This window comes from Dipteris shenzhenensis, chromosome 6 (genome assembly GCF_047967505.1).
Source record: "Dipteris shenzhenensis isolate YYH24624 ecotype China chromosome 6, Dip_SZ_1.0, whole genome shotgun sequence".
Taxonomy (NCBI): Eukaryota; Viridiplantae; Streptophyta; class Polypodiopsida; order Gleicheniales; family Dipteridaceae; genus Dipteris; species Dipteris shenzhenensis.
This window is the reverse complement of record NC_141601.1, coordinates 3,195,709-3,215,892: the sequence shown is the minus strand read 5'-3', so window position 1 is coordinate 3,215,892 and position 20,184 is coordinate 3,195,709. Positions and strand designations below refer to the sequence as shown.

The following is a 20,184-nucleotide window of genomic DNA, read 5'->3' as shown; positions in this document are numbered from 1 at the left end:
ATCATGCTGGATATCTGCCTGCACATGTGGCTGCAAATGAGCAACACATGGAGGAGGAACAACCTCGGATGGAACATCATCATGAGCATCTGACGGAAACAAAGGCATCAGATTTGGATTTCACCACCCCCGTCTAAAGTAAGGTGAGTAATGTCCAGCCCACTCTCATTCTCAGCCAAGGCAATAAAGTGCTTGAAGCATGAGGAAACTTCAGATTTGGATTTCAATGCAAATATCTAAGCGTACCTGGTGAAATCATCAATAAAAGTAACAAAATAGTAAAACCCCCCAAGAGCTGCAACCCTCATGGGTCCATAAACATCACTGTGGATCAGATAAAGCTTGCGTGAAGCACCGACTCTCCCATCCTTGGGAAACGCAACACGGTGTATCTTACCAAGCAAGCATGGTTCACAACCATGTTTGGTAGGCATATGCATTTTGGGAAGATCCACAACCATATCTTCCTTATATAACTTTACCAGGGCTCCAAAATTGAGGAGTCCAAACCTCTCATGCCACAAATGAGTATCTGCCATGGTAGAATCAATAGCAAAGGCATGTGCATCGGCAAGTGCAGCATCATCATGCAAACATCTGTCAAAAGCATCAAGTCTATAAAGACCTCTAGACAATGTGCCAATCAAAACCATGATAAAGGCATGTGTAGCATCATACACTACACACCTCACACCATCAAAAATAACCTAAAAGCCACATGTAGCAATGGCTGAAATAGAAATGAGGTTCTTAGGAATGGTATATGATGCATTATTAGCACATGTGTCACTGCTCCCCTTAGATGTAAGCTCCAATGAGCTGAATAACTTCCTGCAGAAAGTGATGTGCTTGCTAGCACCACTATCAAAGAACCAGGCATCAAACTGCCATACAAGCGTCATGAACATCAAGATTATACTGACATGTAACCAAGAAAGCCCAATGGTGGTCTTGTGCGAAATTAGCGGACTCATGTCGATCTTTTGCACTAGAAGAACCAGATACTGCAAGACCAGACACTTTCTTTTTCTTTTCAGATGCTATGCGCTTCCTGCATTCATAATTATCATGCCCAGGTTTCCTGCAATAGTTACATCTCTTCTTCTTTTTGTTATCCCCAGAAGAAGAGGGACCATGTGAATGATCAACATGGTTCACAACCATGTTTACTAGGCATATGCATTTTGGGAAGATCCACAACCATATCTTCCTTATATAGCTTCACCAGGGCTCCAAAATTGAGGAGTCCAAACCTCTCATGCCACAAATGAGTATTTGCCATGGTAGAATCAATAGCAAAGACATGTGCCTCAACAAGTGCAGCATCATCATCCAAACATCTGTCATAAGCATCAAGTCTATAAAGACCTCTTGACAATGTGCCAGTCAAAACCATGGTAAAGGCATGTGTAGCATCATACACTGCACACCTCACACCATCAAAAATAACCTGAAAGCCACATGTAGCAATGGCTGAAATAGAAATGAGGTTCTTACGAATGCCTGGAACATAAAGCACATGCTCTAGAGTGACAATACCACCAGAGACAAAAGTAAGAGCGAATTTCCCAATACCTTTCACGATATATGATGCATTATTAGCACATGTGACACTGCCTCCCTTAGATGTAAGCTCCAATGAGCTGAATAACTTCCTTCAGAAAGTGATGTGCTTGCTAACACCACTATCAAAGAACCAGGCATCAAACTGTCATACAAGCGTCCTGAACATCAGGATTATACTGACATGTAACCAAGAAAGCCCAATGGTGGTCTTGTGCGAAATTAGCGGACTCATGTCGATCTTCTGCACTAGAAGAACCAGATACTGCAAGACCAGACTCTTTCTTTTTCTTTTCAAATGCTATGCGCTTACTACATTCATAATTATCATGCCCAGGTTTCCTGCAATAATTACATCTCTTCTTCTTTTTGTTATCCCGTGAAGAAGAGAAACCATGTGAATGATCAGCAATGCCTTTGTGGGACCTCTGTTCAAAATGTAATTAGCACACATGACGGCATCCAACCACAACTTGCTAGGCAACTGTTTGCCTTTCCACATGCACCTGGCCATCTCCATCACTGACCTATTCTTCCGCTCAGCACGGGATTCTGTTGAGGAGTATAAGGCACCGTGCATCAATGATGTATGCCACGTGAAGCCAAAAAAATAGCAAACTCCTTTGACATGTATTCACCTCCCCTGTCTGTATTAAGGTAGCAATGTGCAGCCCACTCTCATTCTCAGCCAAGGCAATAAAATGCTTGAAGCATGAAAAAACTTCATATTTGGATTTCAAGGCAAAAATCCAAGTATACCGGATGAAGTCATCAATAAAAGTGACAAAATAATAGAATCCCCCAAGAGCTGCACCACGCATGGATCCACAAACATCACTATGAACCAAATAAAGCTTCCGTGAGGCACCAACTCTCCCATCCTTGGGAAACGCAGTACGGTGCATTTTACCAAGCAAGCATGGTTCACAAACATGCTTCTAAGGCATATGCATTTTTGGAAGATTAATAACCATACCATCGTTATATAACTTCACCAAAGCTCCAAAGTTAAAGGAGTCTAAACCTCTCATGCCACAAATGGGTATCTGCCATGGCAAAATCAAGAGCAAAGGCATGTGCATCTGGAAGTGCACCATCATCCAAACACCTGTCATAGGCATCAAGTCTATAAAGACCTCTAGTCAATGTGTCAATCAAGACCATGGTAAAGGCATGTGTAGCATCACACACTCCACACCTAACGCCATCAAGAAGAAGTTGAAAGCCACATGTAGCTATGGCTGAAATAGAAATGAGGTTCTTGCGAATGCCTAGAACATAAAGCACATTCTCTAGAGTGGCAATACCACCACAAACAGAAGTAAGAGCAACTTGCCCAATACCTTTCACGGTATATGATGCATTATTGGCACATGTGACACTGCCCCCCTGAGATGTATGCTCTAATGAGCTGAATAACTTCATGCAGGAAGTGATGTGTTTGCTAGCACCACTATCAAAGAACCAGGGATCATGAATATCTGACACTGCCATGCAGGGATCATGAACATCAAGATTATACTGACATGTAACCAAGAAAGCCCAATGCTGGTCTTGTGCAACATTAGCGAACTCATGTCGATCTTTTGCACTAGAAGAACCAAATACTGTAAGACCAGACTCTTTCTTGTTTTCACATGCAATCCGCTTCCTGCATTTGGAAATATCATGCCCAGGTTTCCTACAATAGTTACATCTCTTCTGCTTTTTGTTATCCCCTGAAGAAGATGCACCATGTGAATGAGGGAGTTTACCAGCTGAAACCTTGCCTTGGCCTTTGTTTTTATGCTGGGCGGCAAAGACTTAATCACTAGCCATAGAAGCATTGTGATTTGCACGACTTTGCTCCTCCTGAAGAAGAAGAGCAACCAGCTGGTCAAATGAGAAATGGTTGGCATTGCCACCTGCAACCAACCTCAATGTAGTAGCAAAGCCTTGATAAGAATCAGGCAACCTATCAAAGGTATTAGAAACATGCTAAGAATCAGGCATAATCTCATCAATATTGGCCAATTGCTCTTCCAAATCCTTCACATGAGTGAGATAGGCATCCATGTTACCACCCTCTTCAAGCTTCAAGTCCTTCAAGTGCTTGCGGAGATAGGCAACCCTCGCCTCATTCCGCACCTGATACAAGGATGCAAGCTGATCCCATGCTTGCTTAGCTATCTTGCAAGATCGGATATGAGGGATAATAACTCGTTTCACTGAAAGAGCAATCAAGGCATGTGCTTTGGCATCACAACCATCCCACTGAATTCGTTGCTGTATAGGAGGCAAAGTACCTATAACAGTAGCTGCAGGTGCTCTAGAAGTAGCATTAGAACCATCACCTGAAGACCCATCACTTGAAGTAGACCCAGAGGCGGTAGGTGTAGCACCAGAAGCTGCAGTACGTGTAGGCCTGGTCTTAGAACCTGAAACAATAAGCCATGAATTCTTGGCAACCAAAACATGTCCCATCATGTATGACCACATAGGATAATTGGTGCCATCAAGCTTGTCATTAGGCACAAGCATTCCAGAAAGGTCATCTTTGTTGCTAGCCATTGATGTAAATAGAGAAGCAATAGCACAATGGACAAAGGCAAAAAGGCGAGAGGTACAACTCTCAACTGCAAGAACTAGTAATTGCACAAGCCTCAAGGCTTTAAACTGCACAAATAACTTGCTGTCCCAACTAAAAAGCAGAATGAACAGCAAATATCTGACTTCAAGAGTGCAAGAACCAGTCCCAAATGCTAAAAATGGTGACCTTCAATGCTCCAAAGTGTAGCAGCAAGGCTTAAATTCCAAAATCGGTGGAAAAAATCTCCCCAAAACGCTGTAGCAAGCTCCAAATAACCAAGTCAATTGATGTATATGCTTCAGAAACTGGCCCACTTCACGAGGCAGCCTTTAAATAAAATGGATATGCTTTTGCACTCCTTGGGAGCTGCCCTGTGCCCTCCCTAAGCTGATGGTTTTCATGTTGCCCCATAGACCTCTTAGTATCCCGTAGCATTAATAGACTCTCTCTCTCTCTCTCTCTCTCTCTCTCTCTCTCTCTCTCTCGAGGAAATTCCTAGAACGCCGATCCCCCCCCCCTCACGGACACTTCCCTCTAGCACACCTACACACGCACACTCTATGATATCCCTGATCAGCCTCCTCTCGACCTCTCAGCCACCCCCCGCCCCAATTCTTGTATCCTCTTCACAACCCAGGGAGTCACCCACGCAGCGCATAAGCTTCATAACGGTCGAGCTAAGGATCATGAGGGCCTATGCACAGAGTTTGTTGCCTGTGGCATCAAAACTCTAGCCCCCATCCTGGCAACGCTGTTCAATGAAGCTGTCTGCCACGGGTTCCCCAGAGCCTGGACCCTGAACACTATCACACCCATCCACAAAGCAAGAGATCCCATGGATCCAGGGAATTACAGGACCATCATGGTTGGACATGTTATGTCCAAGATCTATGCATCAGTGTTAGATGGCGAGGTCAGTGCTCGCGCAGAGGTACAGGGGCTCAGGGCATTTGGATAGGCCGGCTTTAGGGCGGATCACTCAACTTACGATCACATTTTTACACTTAGAGGGATCATTAAGGAGGCCAGACACAGGAGACAGAGAGTATATTGTTGCTTTGTGGATTTCCGCAAGGCATTCGACACCGTTCCCCGCGCCCGACTCATCACACGTCTGCAGGAGTTAGGCTACGACTCGGTGATTATCTAAGCAGTAGTAGCTCTCTATGAGCGGGTGACGGGGCAAGTCAGGATTGGCACCAGCTGGACCCCAGAAATCACGAGCACTATCGGAGTCAAACAAGGATGTCCCTTGTCACCGACTCTATTTGGCCTCAACATCGACGAGCTCGAGACCACCATCAGGACACTCGGAGGTGCAGGCTGCTCTCTTGCGGAGGCTGTCATCCAGATTCTCCTATACGCAGACGATGTAGTACTACTATCCTCTTCTGCTACTGGTCTTCAGCGACACCTAGATGGACTTCAGGTCTTCTGTGATACACATGACTTGAAGGTCAACCTTGGGAAAACCAAGGTGATGATCTTCAACACTTCCAAACCCGCTATGCACCGAGAGCAGTTCCTCTTCGCCGGCGACCCTGTTGAGATAGTTGACTCTTACACATACTTGGGCGTTGTCTTCTCAGGCCCGATCTTCACGATGCGCCCGGCCATGCAGGCCAGGATCAGCGGGGGATACGCCGCTCTTGCCAGGCTGGAGCGACAGTGCTACCACTCCCACTTCCAGGACCCGCGGACCAAGTCTCTCCTTTTTTATTCTTTGGTCCGCCCAGCAGGCATGTACGGTAGCCCTTGGTGGGGAGTCGACCTTTCAAACACAGAGTGGGCTCGAGTCAAGCGCCTACAGATACTGATGTTTGCTCGGATGATCCGTAGCAAACCATCGGTACCACACCAGATCATTCTAGCAGAGTTCGGCGCCTCACCCCTACAGCTTGATGCGGCTTTTCATGCTATCACCTATCTCCACAGAGTCAGGGATTTCAGCTCCTCCGCTAACGGTCGCCTCCGCCTACCTTGGTTAGCCCTATCCTCCTCTATGGCCTTATCCGTTGATGGGGACCAGTGATGCTGGTATAGTCGTCTTTCCAATTGGTTCACCCAACTGGGCCTCGACTTAGACCGGTTGCCTCCTTTTCAGTACAGCCTCGACGCTCCACCATCTCCCCTCTCCCCCACTGACCAAGAGGTCAACCGGCTCATTCGAGCGAATCTGCTCCAGCTCCACACCTGGCGGACATGGTTTCTTCACTCCGAGCTTCCTGTGAAGCTCGACTTCTACCGCCGACACTACCTCCAGATCTCACAGGAGGGCTTCATCACACCTCCGGGTTACACACAGCTTCATCTACCACATGCGCTCCGGATCTCCCTCGGTCAGTTTAGGGTCTCGTCACACCGATTACGGATCGAGAGCGGACGCGCAGAGGGTATCCCACGAGAGGACCGCCTTTGCCCACTTTGCGACTTGCAGGAGATCGAGTCGAAGGAGCACTTTGCTTTCAGATGTCCTATCTATTATGCCATTCGAGGCCGATACCACTGCCTCTTCCGCAACGGATTCGGCTCCCTCCCACACATGCTGCAGTTCCCGGATCAGCGATGCCTAGCCGCTTTCTTACATGAGATGACTCGCCACCGAGATACCTCTCTCCGAGTACAGCGACACGAGCAACACACACAGCGTGAGGACACCCAGCGGCCTATCACTGACTTCTTTCAGTCACAGGATACCTCTTCTCAGTCTAGCCGACGACGCGAACGTGAGCGAGAGCCAGAGCCACGATAGCTGCGTCAGCGGACAGACTCACACATCCAGGTCCATGACATCTCGTCTCTGCTCTCTACCCGCCCCACCGGGGTTACCGTTGCCCTCATCCACAGGGCCACCCGCCGCCCCCGACGACCGAGCTCGACTAGGCCGCGTGATGTCAGAGGCCAATCATCTATCGCAGGGTTTTTTCCGACCTCCCATTTGACAGCCCCTCTATGATTGGTCTCTGACGATCACCACCTGCACATGTATACTGTATCTCCCCCCTCTGCCCCATTTTTGGTGCCCCCCCCCTTCTTTTTTGTATCATTTGGAGGTAGACACATATTTTTTGTATCAGGACTAGACACACAGTCCTTCATAACCTCTTTTTTGTAGAAACGGTTGGTTGGCCCGTTTTGAGACCACCACCGTTATGCTCATTGTATCAGTTATCTTTAGTCTCATAGACCTTCACGGTGTCCCAAAGACTTTAATAAACTTTCTTTCTTTCTTTCTTTCTCTCTCTCTCTCCAATCAAAGATCTAGTTCACACAGAAGTACGAAGAATTAAGAAGGAAGTGATTGTGGAGGTTGGTATGAAGGCAAGTAAAACAAACATTCAAGGAGAGATTAAAGAGCATGAAGCTAGACGTGACAATCCACTGAAGATCAAAATAGGGGGGCTCCTTGAAGAATGGTACAAAGAGGACGACCCTTTTCATGATACTTTAGCACATTCAAAGCAGCCATCCCAAGCATTGAAAGCATAGTTGATGATGATGACATGCCAAAGCAACTCGTATCTAGCACTCTAGTGGAACACAATCCCATCACACTTAACTCGCAAGATTTACGGATGAAAGCAACTCATTAAAAGCACTCTAGTTAAACACAATTCCATCACACTTAACTCACAAGATTTACAGATGAAGCTTCTCTGACAATCTTACAAGTTGAATGGGACAAAAGTATGGATAGTTGAGTACCAATGCTAAAGGGCGAGTACACTGATGATGTACCTATTGAAGAGCGAAGTACAACAATATCACCAAGAACTATATCACTATGATTCAGGTCCATTTCAGCTCATGCTCAAATCACTCTTTGAGTCTATCCAACTGAAAATTGAAGCCCCATTCAACTGGTTCAGCACATCATCAATGCGCGGAATTGGGAATCTGTTCTTGATGGTCATTTTGTTCAGCACGCGATAATCAACGCACATACGAAATGACCATCTTTCTTATGTACAAGCAGTACAAGGGAGCAAAATGGAAAGGCACTGGTCTGAATAAGCCCCTTGCACAACAAGTCCTGCACCTGTGCCATTATTTCTTCACTGAGTTGCACTAACTCTGTATGGGGGCCTATTAGGTGGCTCACTACTAGGAATGAGTTCTATACCATGATCTTCAGGTCTCTCAAGGGGTAACTCCCATGGCAAAGAATCAAAAAAACAATCATTAAAGTCTACAAGAAACTGAAATTTATCCTCATCTGCTTCATTCATTTCAACATCCCTTTATGTTATAAAAACCATATACGCCTTTGCAAAAAATGTCTATTTGCTCAGGGAGAACTGGAGTTTAGCCTTGAACACTTTTGGTACTTGGTTCCCCCTCGGCTTCTGAGGCTGAAATTCCGTCTTGAGCCTTGGGAAACTCTGACAGAGGTGTGGCTTGCTTTTTCCTGTCTATTGTCCCGACAAAAAGAGAAGGCGGTGGAATCCTGCATATACATTAAGCTCGCCACGGTAGCTGTGTACATGATATCCTGTATGCCCTTATGTTGCTGGGTATTAACCACAAACATAAATCTTTGGCGTGAGACCAGACCTGTACTTTCTTACCTAGGTCTTCTTTGAGACCTTCTTGAAGGGAGTGATTTGCAAAAATGCATCCCAAATTTACAGGTTGTAGGCCTCTACTATATCTCCTACATCCATATGCAAGCTGTCCTAGGCAACAAGGACATGGTCTCTGAATTGCTGCAGCATAATGTAGAAGGCTTTCTTGAAGCCCTTCCACTTTCTTGGAGCAGTGCCAGCTGTAGTCTGTACGCTCCACCATGCACCAGCTATTGCTGTCAGGTGTCAACTAACCATGCGTAGCTTTGAAGACTCAAAAAATTTCTCCGTGCCAAAGTTGCATCAAACTGTCTAATGAACTGCATGGCTTTTTCTGTCTAGCAATACTAGCCATTAAAAGTTGCAAACCTGACAGACTTCCCACCTTCTTTAAACTCCTTGGTCTTTGCTTTCTTGCCTGACTTCTTCTTCTTATGTTTTGGCTTCGATGATCCAGAAGAAGAAGACGATGATAAGGATCAAGAGGTAGAGGTAGCAGAAGAAGAGGAACTTCAAGAGCTATGATGATGCTTAGCCTTTTCCTTCTTGGAAGGCGTACTCCCTTCCTAACTACCTACTTTCCTCTTTTTGCTATCCTCTTTTCGAGGTTTCTTGCTCTTCCTAGAAACATCATCTACAGGAAGAGCAAGAACTACGTCCAAGGATCTCTTTCTTGTAGGCCATCTCATGGGCTATCCATAGATGCCACTCATACCTTGGTATGAGCCTTGTAGGCCTAGTTATAGTCAGTTAGGACTATTGGTACAGTTAGTTTATGTACCATCTAGGTCAGTTAGGACACTTAGTCCAGTTAGCACAGTTAGCCCTAGGGTTTTGTTATCTTAGCTCTCCTTTGAGCCTCCAAACTTCAGTTTTGCATAAATCTATTACAGCATCTCGTTTTTTCTCCATTGTGCTTCCATTTTTTAGCTTCCATTGCTTCCAACACCCAATAGTGGTACGGGAATCCATTCCCTAAGCCATTGACAGCTTTCTCAAGCTGTTTGGCAGCCTCTGGAGCCCTCATTCTTGCTGGTCTTGCTGGTTTTCACACTCCCAGGGCTGTTTGAGACCTTTCCAAGCACTTCTGTCGCGAAAAACTTCTTTTTGACGCGAGAAGATTGCATTTTGGAGCAGCTACCGCGAAGGGAGGCACATTCGAAGCATTTTACAGCCTTCTGCAGTTCATTTTTCTCACACGTGTGCTGTACGGACAGTTGTACAGACTTCATACGGAAGCATTTAAGGGTGCTATGCAACTGTACGAAAGCATTTAAGGCTGCTTCGCACCTGTACGGACCTGTCGGGCAGCATTTAAGGCTGCTTCACACTTGTACAGACCTATCAGACAGCATTTAATGCTGTGGGGAATCTGTACGGACCTGCCATTTGGAGCATGAAAATTTGATCCAAAGACTTCTCCTTGAGCCCTTCCCTCTTCATTTGGCATCCTTTTGCCTCGGGCTGCGAGTTCTCCTCCATTGGATCACTTTCTCTCCATCTCTACGTGCTCTCATCCTCATGGGAGCACTTCTTTTGCTATAATTCTTATTTACAGCCCTCATTTGCTCGCTTTCACAGCCTGTCATTGCTGTACATCATTGGGTAAGCCGTTGTTGCATTGGCTTTTTCCAATTTCTGCTTCATTTGCATTTTGGAAAGGCCTCGTGTTGCCTTTGGGGATTTTTCTTGCAACAGGTACACCTTGGGACAGCAGACTCTTTTGCAGGCATAAGCTTTGAAGCTTGGGCAGATTTTTGGTACTTGATTCTGAGACGTTGCCTTTCTCTCATTTGCTTTGCAAGTTGGTGCATTTGTCTTGTATTTCAGCACCATGTCTGTTGGCAAAGATGATTTATTTGGGCTGATTGGGGCCAATGACAAGCTTGATGGCACCAATTATCCCATGTGGTCATACATGATGGGACATGTTTTGGTTGCCAAGAATCTATAACATATTGTTTCACGTTCTGAGGCCAAGCTACACGCACTCTTACTGGTGCTACACCTGCAGCCTCTGCTTCTTCAAGTGATGGGTCTTCAGGTGATGGTTCTACTACTACAGCAAGGACTCCTGCACCTCCTGCTCTAGGTGCTTTGCCTCCTTCACAGGAGCAAATTCAGTGGGATGGTCGTGATGCCAAAGCACATGCCTTGATTGATGTTTTAGTGAAACGGGTTATTGTCCCTCATATTCGGTCTTGCAAGACAGCTCAGCAAGCATGGGATCAGCTTGCGTCTTTGCATCAGGTGCGAAATGAGGCGAGGGTTGCCTACCTCCGCAAAGAGATCAAAGATTTAAAGCTTGATGAGGGTGGAAACATGGATGCCTATCTCACTAATGTGAAGAATTTGAAAGAGCAGTTAGCCAACATTGATGAGAGTATGCCTGATTCTCAGCTTGTTTCTAATACCATTGATAGGTTGCCTGATTCATATCAAGACTTTGCTACTACATTGAGTTTGATTGCAGGGGGTGATGCAATGGCACATTGTCTAGAGGTCTTTATAGACTTGATGCTTATGACAGATGTTTGCATGATGATGCTGCACTTGCCGATGCACATGCCTTTGCTATTGATTCTACCATGGCAGATACTCATTTGTGACATCAGAGGTTTAGACACCTCAATTTTGGAGCCCTGGTAAAGTTATATAAGGAAGATATGGTTGTGGATCTTCCCAAACTGCATATGCCTACCAAACATGGTTGTGAACCATGCTTACTTGGTAAGATACACCGTGTTGCGTTTCCCAAGGATGGAAGAGTCGGTGCTTCACGCAAGCTTTATCTAATCCACAGTGATGTTTATGGACCCATGAGGGTTGTGCAGCTCTTGGGGGGTTCTTCTATTTTGTTATTTTTATTGATGATTTCACCAGGTACACTTAGATATTCGCATTGAAATCCAAATCTGAAGTTTCCTCATGCTTCAAGCACTTTATTGCCTTGGCTGAGAATGAGAGTGGGCTGCACATTACTCACCTTAATTCAGACGAGGGGGGTGAATACATGTCGAAGGAGTTTGCTTTTTTTTTGGCATCCCGTGGCATCAATCATCGATGCATGGTGCCTTATACTCCTCAACAGAATCCCGTGGCTGAGCGGAAGAATAGATCAACCATGGAAATGGCCAGATGCATGTTGAAAGACAAACATTTGCCTAATAAGTTGTGGATATATAATTTTCAGATTGTCCATACTCCGATAGCTCACAAGAGAGTGGCAAATGCTTTGTCTCGAAGACCCCATCTGAACAATGTAACTATTGCTGATCATAGGGATCTAGAAGGCATGAGGGAGCAATATGCTGTTGATGCAGATTTTGGTGACATTTTATAGCAAGTGCAAGAGGAGCAGTCCACCAGTCACTATTCCCTGAAAGATGGGTATCTAATGAAAGATGATTGCCTATGTATCACCCAAGAGATGAGGAAAAAGATTTTGGAGGAGTGCCATGCACCTCCCTATGCTGGACATAGAGGAATTACAGCAAACAACTCAAGTATTAGAGAGGTATTTATTTTGGCCAGTGATGCAGAAAGATATACATCAATTTGTTGCAGAATGCCTAACCTGTCAGAAGGTCAAATATGATAGACGGAAGGCACCTGGCCAACTTATGCCTCTTTCCTGTGCCCTAAGTACAATGGTAAAGTATTGCAATGGACTTTATTTTTTATCTGCCAAGACCAAAGTCAGGGAATGATGGGATTTGGACTATCATTGATAGATTCAGCAAACAAGCTCATTTCATTCTGATGCGCAAAACTATAAAGGCACGTCATATGGCTAAGGTTTTCATGGCACAGATCTTTAAGCACCATGGTATGCCTAAGTCCATTGTCAGTGACCGTGATCCCAGAATGACCAGTCTATTCTGGAGAGCGCTTTCCCATAATATGGAGATAAATCTGATTTTTTCTTCTTCTTTCCATCCCCAGACAGATGGTCAAAGTGAGGTAGCAAACTCTACAGCGTTGGATTTATTGAAATGCTACGTGGCTGACCAAAGTACAGACACGGAAAAGTAGCTACCACTGGTGGAGTTTGCATATAGCAATACAATTCACACCTCCACAAGGAAAGCCCCCTTTGAGGTCATCTATGGGAAGGTGATTCTGCCACCTATCCTCACGACCAAAGATGAAATATTTCCAGCTGATCACTTTGTCAGAGACCTCCAGACATCTTTCAGCCAGGTCCGGACAGCAATAGAAAAGTCTCAGGGAGTTTGCATATAACAATACAATTCACAGCTCCACAGGGAAAGCCCCCTTTGAGGTCATCTATGGGAAGGTGATTCTGCCACCTATCCTCAGGACCAAAGATGAAATATTTGCAGCTGATCAGTTTGTCAGAGACCTCTAGACATCTTTTAGACATCTTTCAGCCAGGTCCGGACAGCAATAGAAAGGTCTCAGGAAAAGCATAAGAAGGCTGTAGATAAGTATAGAACATAGTTAGATCTCAAGGAAGAGGATTGGGTGCTTTTGAAGTTCGAGAAAGCTAGACTCCGCAAGCTAAAGAGCAAGCAGAAGAGATTAATGATGTTGCATACCGGTTGGCACTGCCACAGCATTGGAGGATTCACAATGCTTTTCATGTGAGTCTCCAAAAGAAATTTCAGGGACCGGAGCCTATAGAGCCAGTAACAGAGGATCCACTAGAAGTGGATGAGCTGGAGGAGGTCCTTCAGCCAAAACAAATTCTATATCATATTGTACGCAAAGGCCCCTAGGGCAAGGAGATTTACAGGTATCTTGTAAAATTCAAAAACTATTCGGCATTGGATGCCAAGTGAATGGATGAAGACATGTTGTCTAATCATCCACATCCACAGCTTTTGGATATTTACAAGGAAGCTTTTCACTTGAGGTCAACCGAAAAGAAAAGTTGTAAATACTCCAAAGTCAAAGTTTTAATTGACCATTTATTTGATCATAATTAAAGAGTCTCATTTATTTAATTATGTTCAAAAAGTTATATTTAATTTGTCAAAGTATTGACTTCGGTCAAAGGCACTTAACCTTGGTTAATGAAGCCTAGCCCCGATTAGGAAGACTTGGCATGTGCCAAGGGGGTTAACTAGGTTTAACCAAAGAACCTCTGACTAGTCAAAAAGAGTTGACTTCAGTAAACAAGACTTGGCTTCGGTCAAAGCACGCTGACTTGTGTCAACCTAGATCATTACCGACTCCAATCGGAGAGTCCAGGCATTAATTAAGGCGCCTTGACCCCTAGTCAAAGTCCTTAATTAAGGCTAGAAGGGTTGGTTTTAATCAACCATAGAATTAGTTATTTTATGTGCACATGTTTGCTTGATGGGTGCCATGGCTATGTGCGCTTTAATTAATGGTTGCAAGTTCTAAAAGGGTTGATTACCCAAGCCCTATGGAGCCTGAGGACAACTAGGAGGTGCTCATGTGACCGAGGGCTATGAAGACCCTAGAGACTTTGCCCATTGAGGCACGTAACTAGGAACTAGTTAGAATGTTGACAATTGGCTATTGCCAAAAGAATGAACCTAAGAGCTCCATGTAATCTTTTCACATTTGAATTTTTGTAACAGCTGTATGCTGAACTTTGTACTCAGAATTCTCTCAAGAAATAAAGACCTTCGGGGGGTCCAACGCAACGATTGTCCTAGGCCCTAATGTATGTAGAGAGAGAGAGAGAGAGAGAGAGAGAGAGAGAGATATTATCTGAGAGAGAGAGAGAGAGAGCTGTCAGAAATGGATAGCACAGAATGTGCTTTCACAACAAAAATGATTCAGCCCGCAATTGAGAAAAAAATATGGGAAAGGTTTTGAGTGACGGGTTCTTTGTTTGAGTTTCACTACATGCACGGTCGTGGAGCCCGTGCACGTTCCAACTCACTATGGTCCAACTCATGAGGACAGGGAAGTAGGAAACAAGGATCTCTTGTGGGTGGGTGCCAGTGCCAGAAAAATTGCCTTTTGTGATTTTGAGAGAGGTTTGGAGAGCGAGTAGTGTCCGTGCGACGAGTACCAGAGTGGACACCGGATCCATGCCAATCTTTCGTGCCCACTACAACACGAAGGGGACATCCACTTCAAACATCTCAGCACACTTCTGGAGTGGCCAGTAGTGTGCCAGATCAATCCTTGCCTCATGCAGCAATCTGATAACCCCAACTGTCAATCCATAGATCGGCTTCTCCCGTGTGAAGCTCAACTAGAAATTAACTTCAACACCATGGGCATGCCAAAGGTCTAGTCCCTTTGGACCCATCCAATCTTCCATCATGCGTGAGATCTAATCCCCCATCATAGCATCAAATACCCCTGGTGTCCACTTCTCCAACCTGTGGAGGCCACTGGAATCGCCAAACTCGACGTGTCTGAGAGCCCACTTCGCTGATCAAACCCCCTTTTCTGGGGCTGCAAGATCGTGACCGTCACCTCCAGTGGCAGAGGGTAAGATTCCGGGATCTCCAGGTAATTCCAAGACCCCAATCTCTAAGGGTCCCTCGGGACAGGACACCACCCAGGCTGAAGTTTGGGAGCTGCTAAACAAGAGGACGAGCCCCTTCCCTCTAAATCCCACCCAAAATGGGAGGGGGACAAGACGCTGAGACAAGGAAGTGGAGGGGGGCACGGTCGTGCCCTTGCCTACTGACACGGGAGCCGAGGCAAGACAAGACGCTGAGATGAGGAAGCGGAGGGGGATGCGGTGGTGCCCTTGCCTACTGTCAGGGAGCCGAGGCAGGTCTGATAGGGGCTTGGGAGGGGGGGAGGCTTAAGAAGCTTCTATGGAGAGGGGGGGGGGGTGGGGGGCAAAGGGAGAGGGGGAGGCGGGGGGCGGGGGGTGAGGATGACCATAGCAGGAGTGGGGGGAGCTCGGGAGGAGGGGAGAGGGGTCCGGAGGGGGAAGGGGGCAGGAGGGAATAGGGGCAGTCACAAGCCCGCCCTGGCTGATCAGGCACACTGTGCTCTGGATCCCCTTCTCAACCGCTGCCGGGCTACCCTCCGCAGCTTCGACCATCGCTATATAGATAAGTAACTAACTTGTGCTTGCCAAATCCAATCAGGTAGTGGTACATATCAAATCAAAATGAAAGACATGATATATAAGACTATAGTATTCTTGTTTCCATAGTTATGCTTAGTGAAGTATAATGTTTAAAAATAAAATAGTGTTAAGGAAGCACATATTATTGTACAACATATTTGACAATGTCTTTTCATATATATAGAAATATAGGCTTGGAAATTCCAAATCCACAATGTATTTTGGGATTTGAAGAAGTTTAATCTGCAAAATGGAATCTAAGAGGGAGGTATCTTGAACACAGCTAGATAGAGCTCATATATTGCATCTAGAAGAACAATTAGTGCCACATTCAGAAAATGTAGCTACTCATTTTAAAACCTCAAACAATTAGCACAATACAAGAACTAGACATGGTCTCACGAAGTAAGAATCGTTTTCATGAAAGAAATATAGCACAGTGCAAAAATAGGTCACACTTTACTCCAAAGTTGAAAAATATACAACCTCCTGGTTACTCCTATTTGATCACAAAAGTAATTCCACACAATTCTAGCACAAAGTTACCTCCAGCTGTTGATTCTCCCTCTCTAAATCATCCAGCATTATCTGCATCTTTTCAATCCTCTCACTTTTAAGAGAGAGATCCGGCTCCATTTCTTTCAATATTTCAGCTTTTAGATGATCTCTGGCACTGTTTTGTTCAGCCGTTTGTTCATTCAACCTTCGTTGAAGTTCCACAACCTCTAGAGACACCTGAAATTATGGATACAACATTATATGTCAAACGAACATGAATGAGTCAAAGCATAGAGATGGAGACTTTGGAATTTTTATACAAGTAGCACATTAAGATAGAAGCTGAGATTGTAATTCCAAATTTAACAACTCCAGAAATTTTTCAAAAGCATTCCGAGCCTCCTCTCATACAATTGCGAACTCTAGTCACATAAAACCAGAACACTCCAGAGAAAATTATGCTTTTGTTTGGCCTAAGAGCGCAAATATGCCATTTTGCAATAGGGTTCAGCATGCATGCACCAAGTCAAAGTTGACACCATGAAGGTAATAGCTGTTAAACATCGTGATAGCATCTCGCTTTGCAAAATAAGGCAGCATGTGGAGATGGCCGAAGCTAACAAACAGCTACCACATTTCAAATCACCAATCTTGGATAGCTAATTATCTAAGCATAAGCGTGTGCCTAATGTTTCTTGGTAAAGGCAGTACAAACTTAGGACTGAAATCTAGTGATGACTTCAATGGGGGTCTGTTGCTCCACCCAATGTCGCTTCCTGGGTGGGGGCTCCAGGCTTCCTGGGTGGGGGCTCCAGGTTGAGTTCTTCAACAGAAGTCGTCTACCGACCAGAGTGGTGTAGGAAAACAACTGTATCTCCACGGTTATGTGAAAAATCCCCACTTCGAAAAACCCAAACCACTCCCCAGGGTCCCCATGGATCTCTCGCAATGGGCAGCCCTCCCAAAGCCACAAAGGAGATTGAAAGAACTCTCTTCCGGGAATGGGATCAATACCAAAACACCTTCCTCATCGCGCAACCACTCGAATCATCATCCATGCCTAAAAAGGCCAAGGTATCTTCTTCATGAGGGTCTATGTCCGTCGGATCCACCCTAGTGATAGGTGTTCTCCCTAGCCCATGCTGTAAAACATGGGTGAAAATCGTGTGTACGGCCTTGAAGAGGGCTCTAGCTAGCACTCTTGTCGAGAGAACTGTGGCCGAATCACAACCTAAGCCCCGTGCACCATGATGCCAAGATGGCAGCATCAATCTCCATGAGCCTACCACAGGCACCCCTCACATGTGCCACTGCCTGAAACGGCTCCTCCCCCTCTTTAAGAAGGCAATGCCAACCTCCCAACAAGCAAGTAGGCCCAATGTCCCCCTGTGCCCAACTGATGTGCATGAGTGATCCCACATTTCCCCGTCCTAATCGTGGCCCTCTGATGCCAAATCAAGGGCTGGCCTGAATGAGTTGGGTAGAAGAGGCATGATCTCACATTGCTCACCCTTGCTTGTCTTGTAGCTGTTAGCTGGGGCTTACTCATTCCCCTTACATTTGTGAGGCTTCATCAGGACTTCATAGCCATGAAATGAATTTTGTTTCCTTAGCTTGCTTTGGCTGAGAGGCTAAGTTTCTCCTATAAATTTTTACCACATTAACGGTAAACACATGCAGAAGTAAATAATCAAGACAATAACTATGTCATGTTGGAAGCACATATATCCGAAAGAAGAGCCCAAAACTCTATCCCATCGTCAATGGCTGGATCAGATACTCACTAATCGAAGGTGTTGTTTTGTTTCAGGAGATAGAGGATAATGCAAGACGCAAACCAACGAGAATCCTGGACCGAGGAACAATGCAAGTACGCAATCGAAAGATACCCACGGTGTTGGTTGCATGGCATGGTCTACCTCTATTAGAAGCTACCTGGGAATCCGTATACCAGTTACGGAGAGTGTTCCCAGACTTTATCATCGAGGACGCTGATGCTGAAGAGGGAAGGAATGTTACGCTCTAGTCGAGGTAACATGACCTCAGAAGGGTCAGTCGACATTTTCCTTTAAAGGATCAATATTTGTATTATATTTGTTTGGGCTTCATGTAAATGATCAAAAAGGAATAAAGGTCAAGGTCCTTGGTGTGGGTGACATGGCACTAGACTAGGTGGATCTAAGGCTAAGGGACTTTAATGCATTAAATGTGCCTAGGGGCAAATGTTTTAAAAATATCCCAAGAGAGGGGTACATAATGCATTAAGGAAGGACCCTACATTTATGAAATGTGGCATACTAGATTCATCTAGGGAGTTTTGGGGCTCGTTGGGAATAAGCAAGCATGAGCTTTTACGAAATTAGATCTATCTGGAAACTTGCAACCAACGAGGTTGGCTGGAAGGAGAAACCAAGTGCCCGTGCCCGTGATTTGACGACAAGCAGGCAGAAATCAGTTCGTAATGTGTCATCTGCCACAAACAAACAAGAAGGGAGCCAAAGGGCAGCCCTACCTCATAAAGTAGGAGAGAGAGGTCTCCACCCGTGTGACTTGCAATCAGCATTTTCCTGGAGCTTCTTACATAAGGCTCATGCCATCATACATTAGAAATCATAGTAACAAGTTAAAGCTGACTTAATGAGCTGAAGAGCCATTCAATGGCCAACATTACAGTGTCATCAGATAAATGTAGATGCCACTTTTTGGGTGAAAACATCCAATACTCAGGTGAACAAATGCAATAGAAAGACAATTGCTTGTCAAAGGTTTGTACATAAACAAAATACTTTGAGGCATAGCAAACAAATCAAAAAAAGATTAAAGAATTTCTAAACTACATACAGATTTAAAACACCAAATAATCATAGGAATAGCAAATGTGACACATCATGTCCTCAAACTCGTCCCATCCCATTTTTGTGCAACTCATTCATTTTTTAAGTTGCTAAAACACTTGCCTAGGGTCATCTTTGGTTTTTCCAAACAGCCAAGAGGATCACTTCTATCCTTAATCATTTAAATCCCATCCCAAAGGTCTCCTCACTAGAGACCTCTTCTTTTGTATATCTTTCTACAAAACCCTACTAAGCCCATTGCATACACATAAGAATCTATTAGTGTGCCATGTGTCCTTTACTAGACCTTGGTCGCATTAGTCTTCATTTGCATTTCTCTACGCATATTTACATAATGCCTACGCCTAGGAATGTATATAGATTCTTGTCCCCTTTGTTTAGTAACAATGCACCACTATGAGAACTGTGAAGGGACTATATAAGTCTCTATCCACCACTCATTGTAAACTTTTGATGCGACATCTAATCTTATCTACTCCCTCCTCCTTCCTCTTACGTGCTGCCTACACTCTCTCTCTCCCAATCTCTCTCTATCTCTCTCTTCCCCCCGCCCTTCTCTCTCTCTTCCTCTCCCTCTACCCCGTTTCCTTACTTCTCACTCCTCCCCGTTCCTTTCTCTCCCTCCTGCCAATTCTATTACACCAGGTTAGGTTAGTTAGGCTAACCTAACTAACCTTCGATTGGTAGGGAAGGGCATGCATACACATGCATGACAAATGGCACCTCCTCCTCGCCATTTGCCCCTTCATTAAAGTCCTAACCCCCATACCAAGGATAACGTTGGTTGTCCTTGGACCCAACTTTTAAACCCCATTTTTAAAGCCTTTGCCTTGCCCCTAGAACCTAGTGGTGCACCTAGACTTTGCCCCTAGGAACTTCTAGGAAGTGTGCACTTCCTCTAGCCAATCCCCAACAGCCAAACCATTACAACACTTAACCATGGTTAACCTCGCGTTAAGCATAGGTTGAGTTACAAAGATACTTTACATCACTTTTCACGTCCCCGTGACATACCCTCCTCTTAAAATAGCAAACTACCTAGGTTGCTACTGAAAAAGTACAAATAGGCAGAAGTAGGCCATAATAGAATATACATCA

The 20,184-nt window shown here is 45.0% G+C and overlaps 1 protein-coding gene across 1 annotated transcript in view; it reads right to left on the bottom strand.

Moving 5' to 3' along the window:
* The window catches only part of LOC147900646 (golgin candidate 4-like), a 161,783-nt gene that overhangs the window by 99,648 nt on the left and 41,951 nt on the right, over positions 1-20,184 (bottom strand). Inside the window, exon 7 of the mRNA XM_087376266.1 lies at positions 16,280-16,468. Coding sequence (XP_087232392.1) covers positions 16,280-16,468 — 189 coding nt within the window. The remainder of the gene's footprint in view (positions 1-16,279; positions 16,469-20,184) is intronic.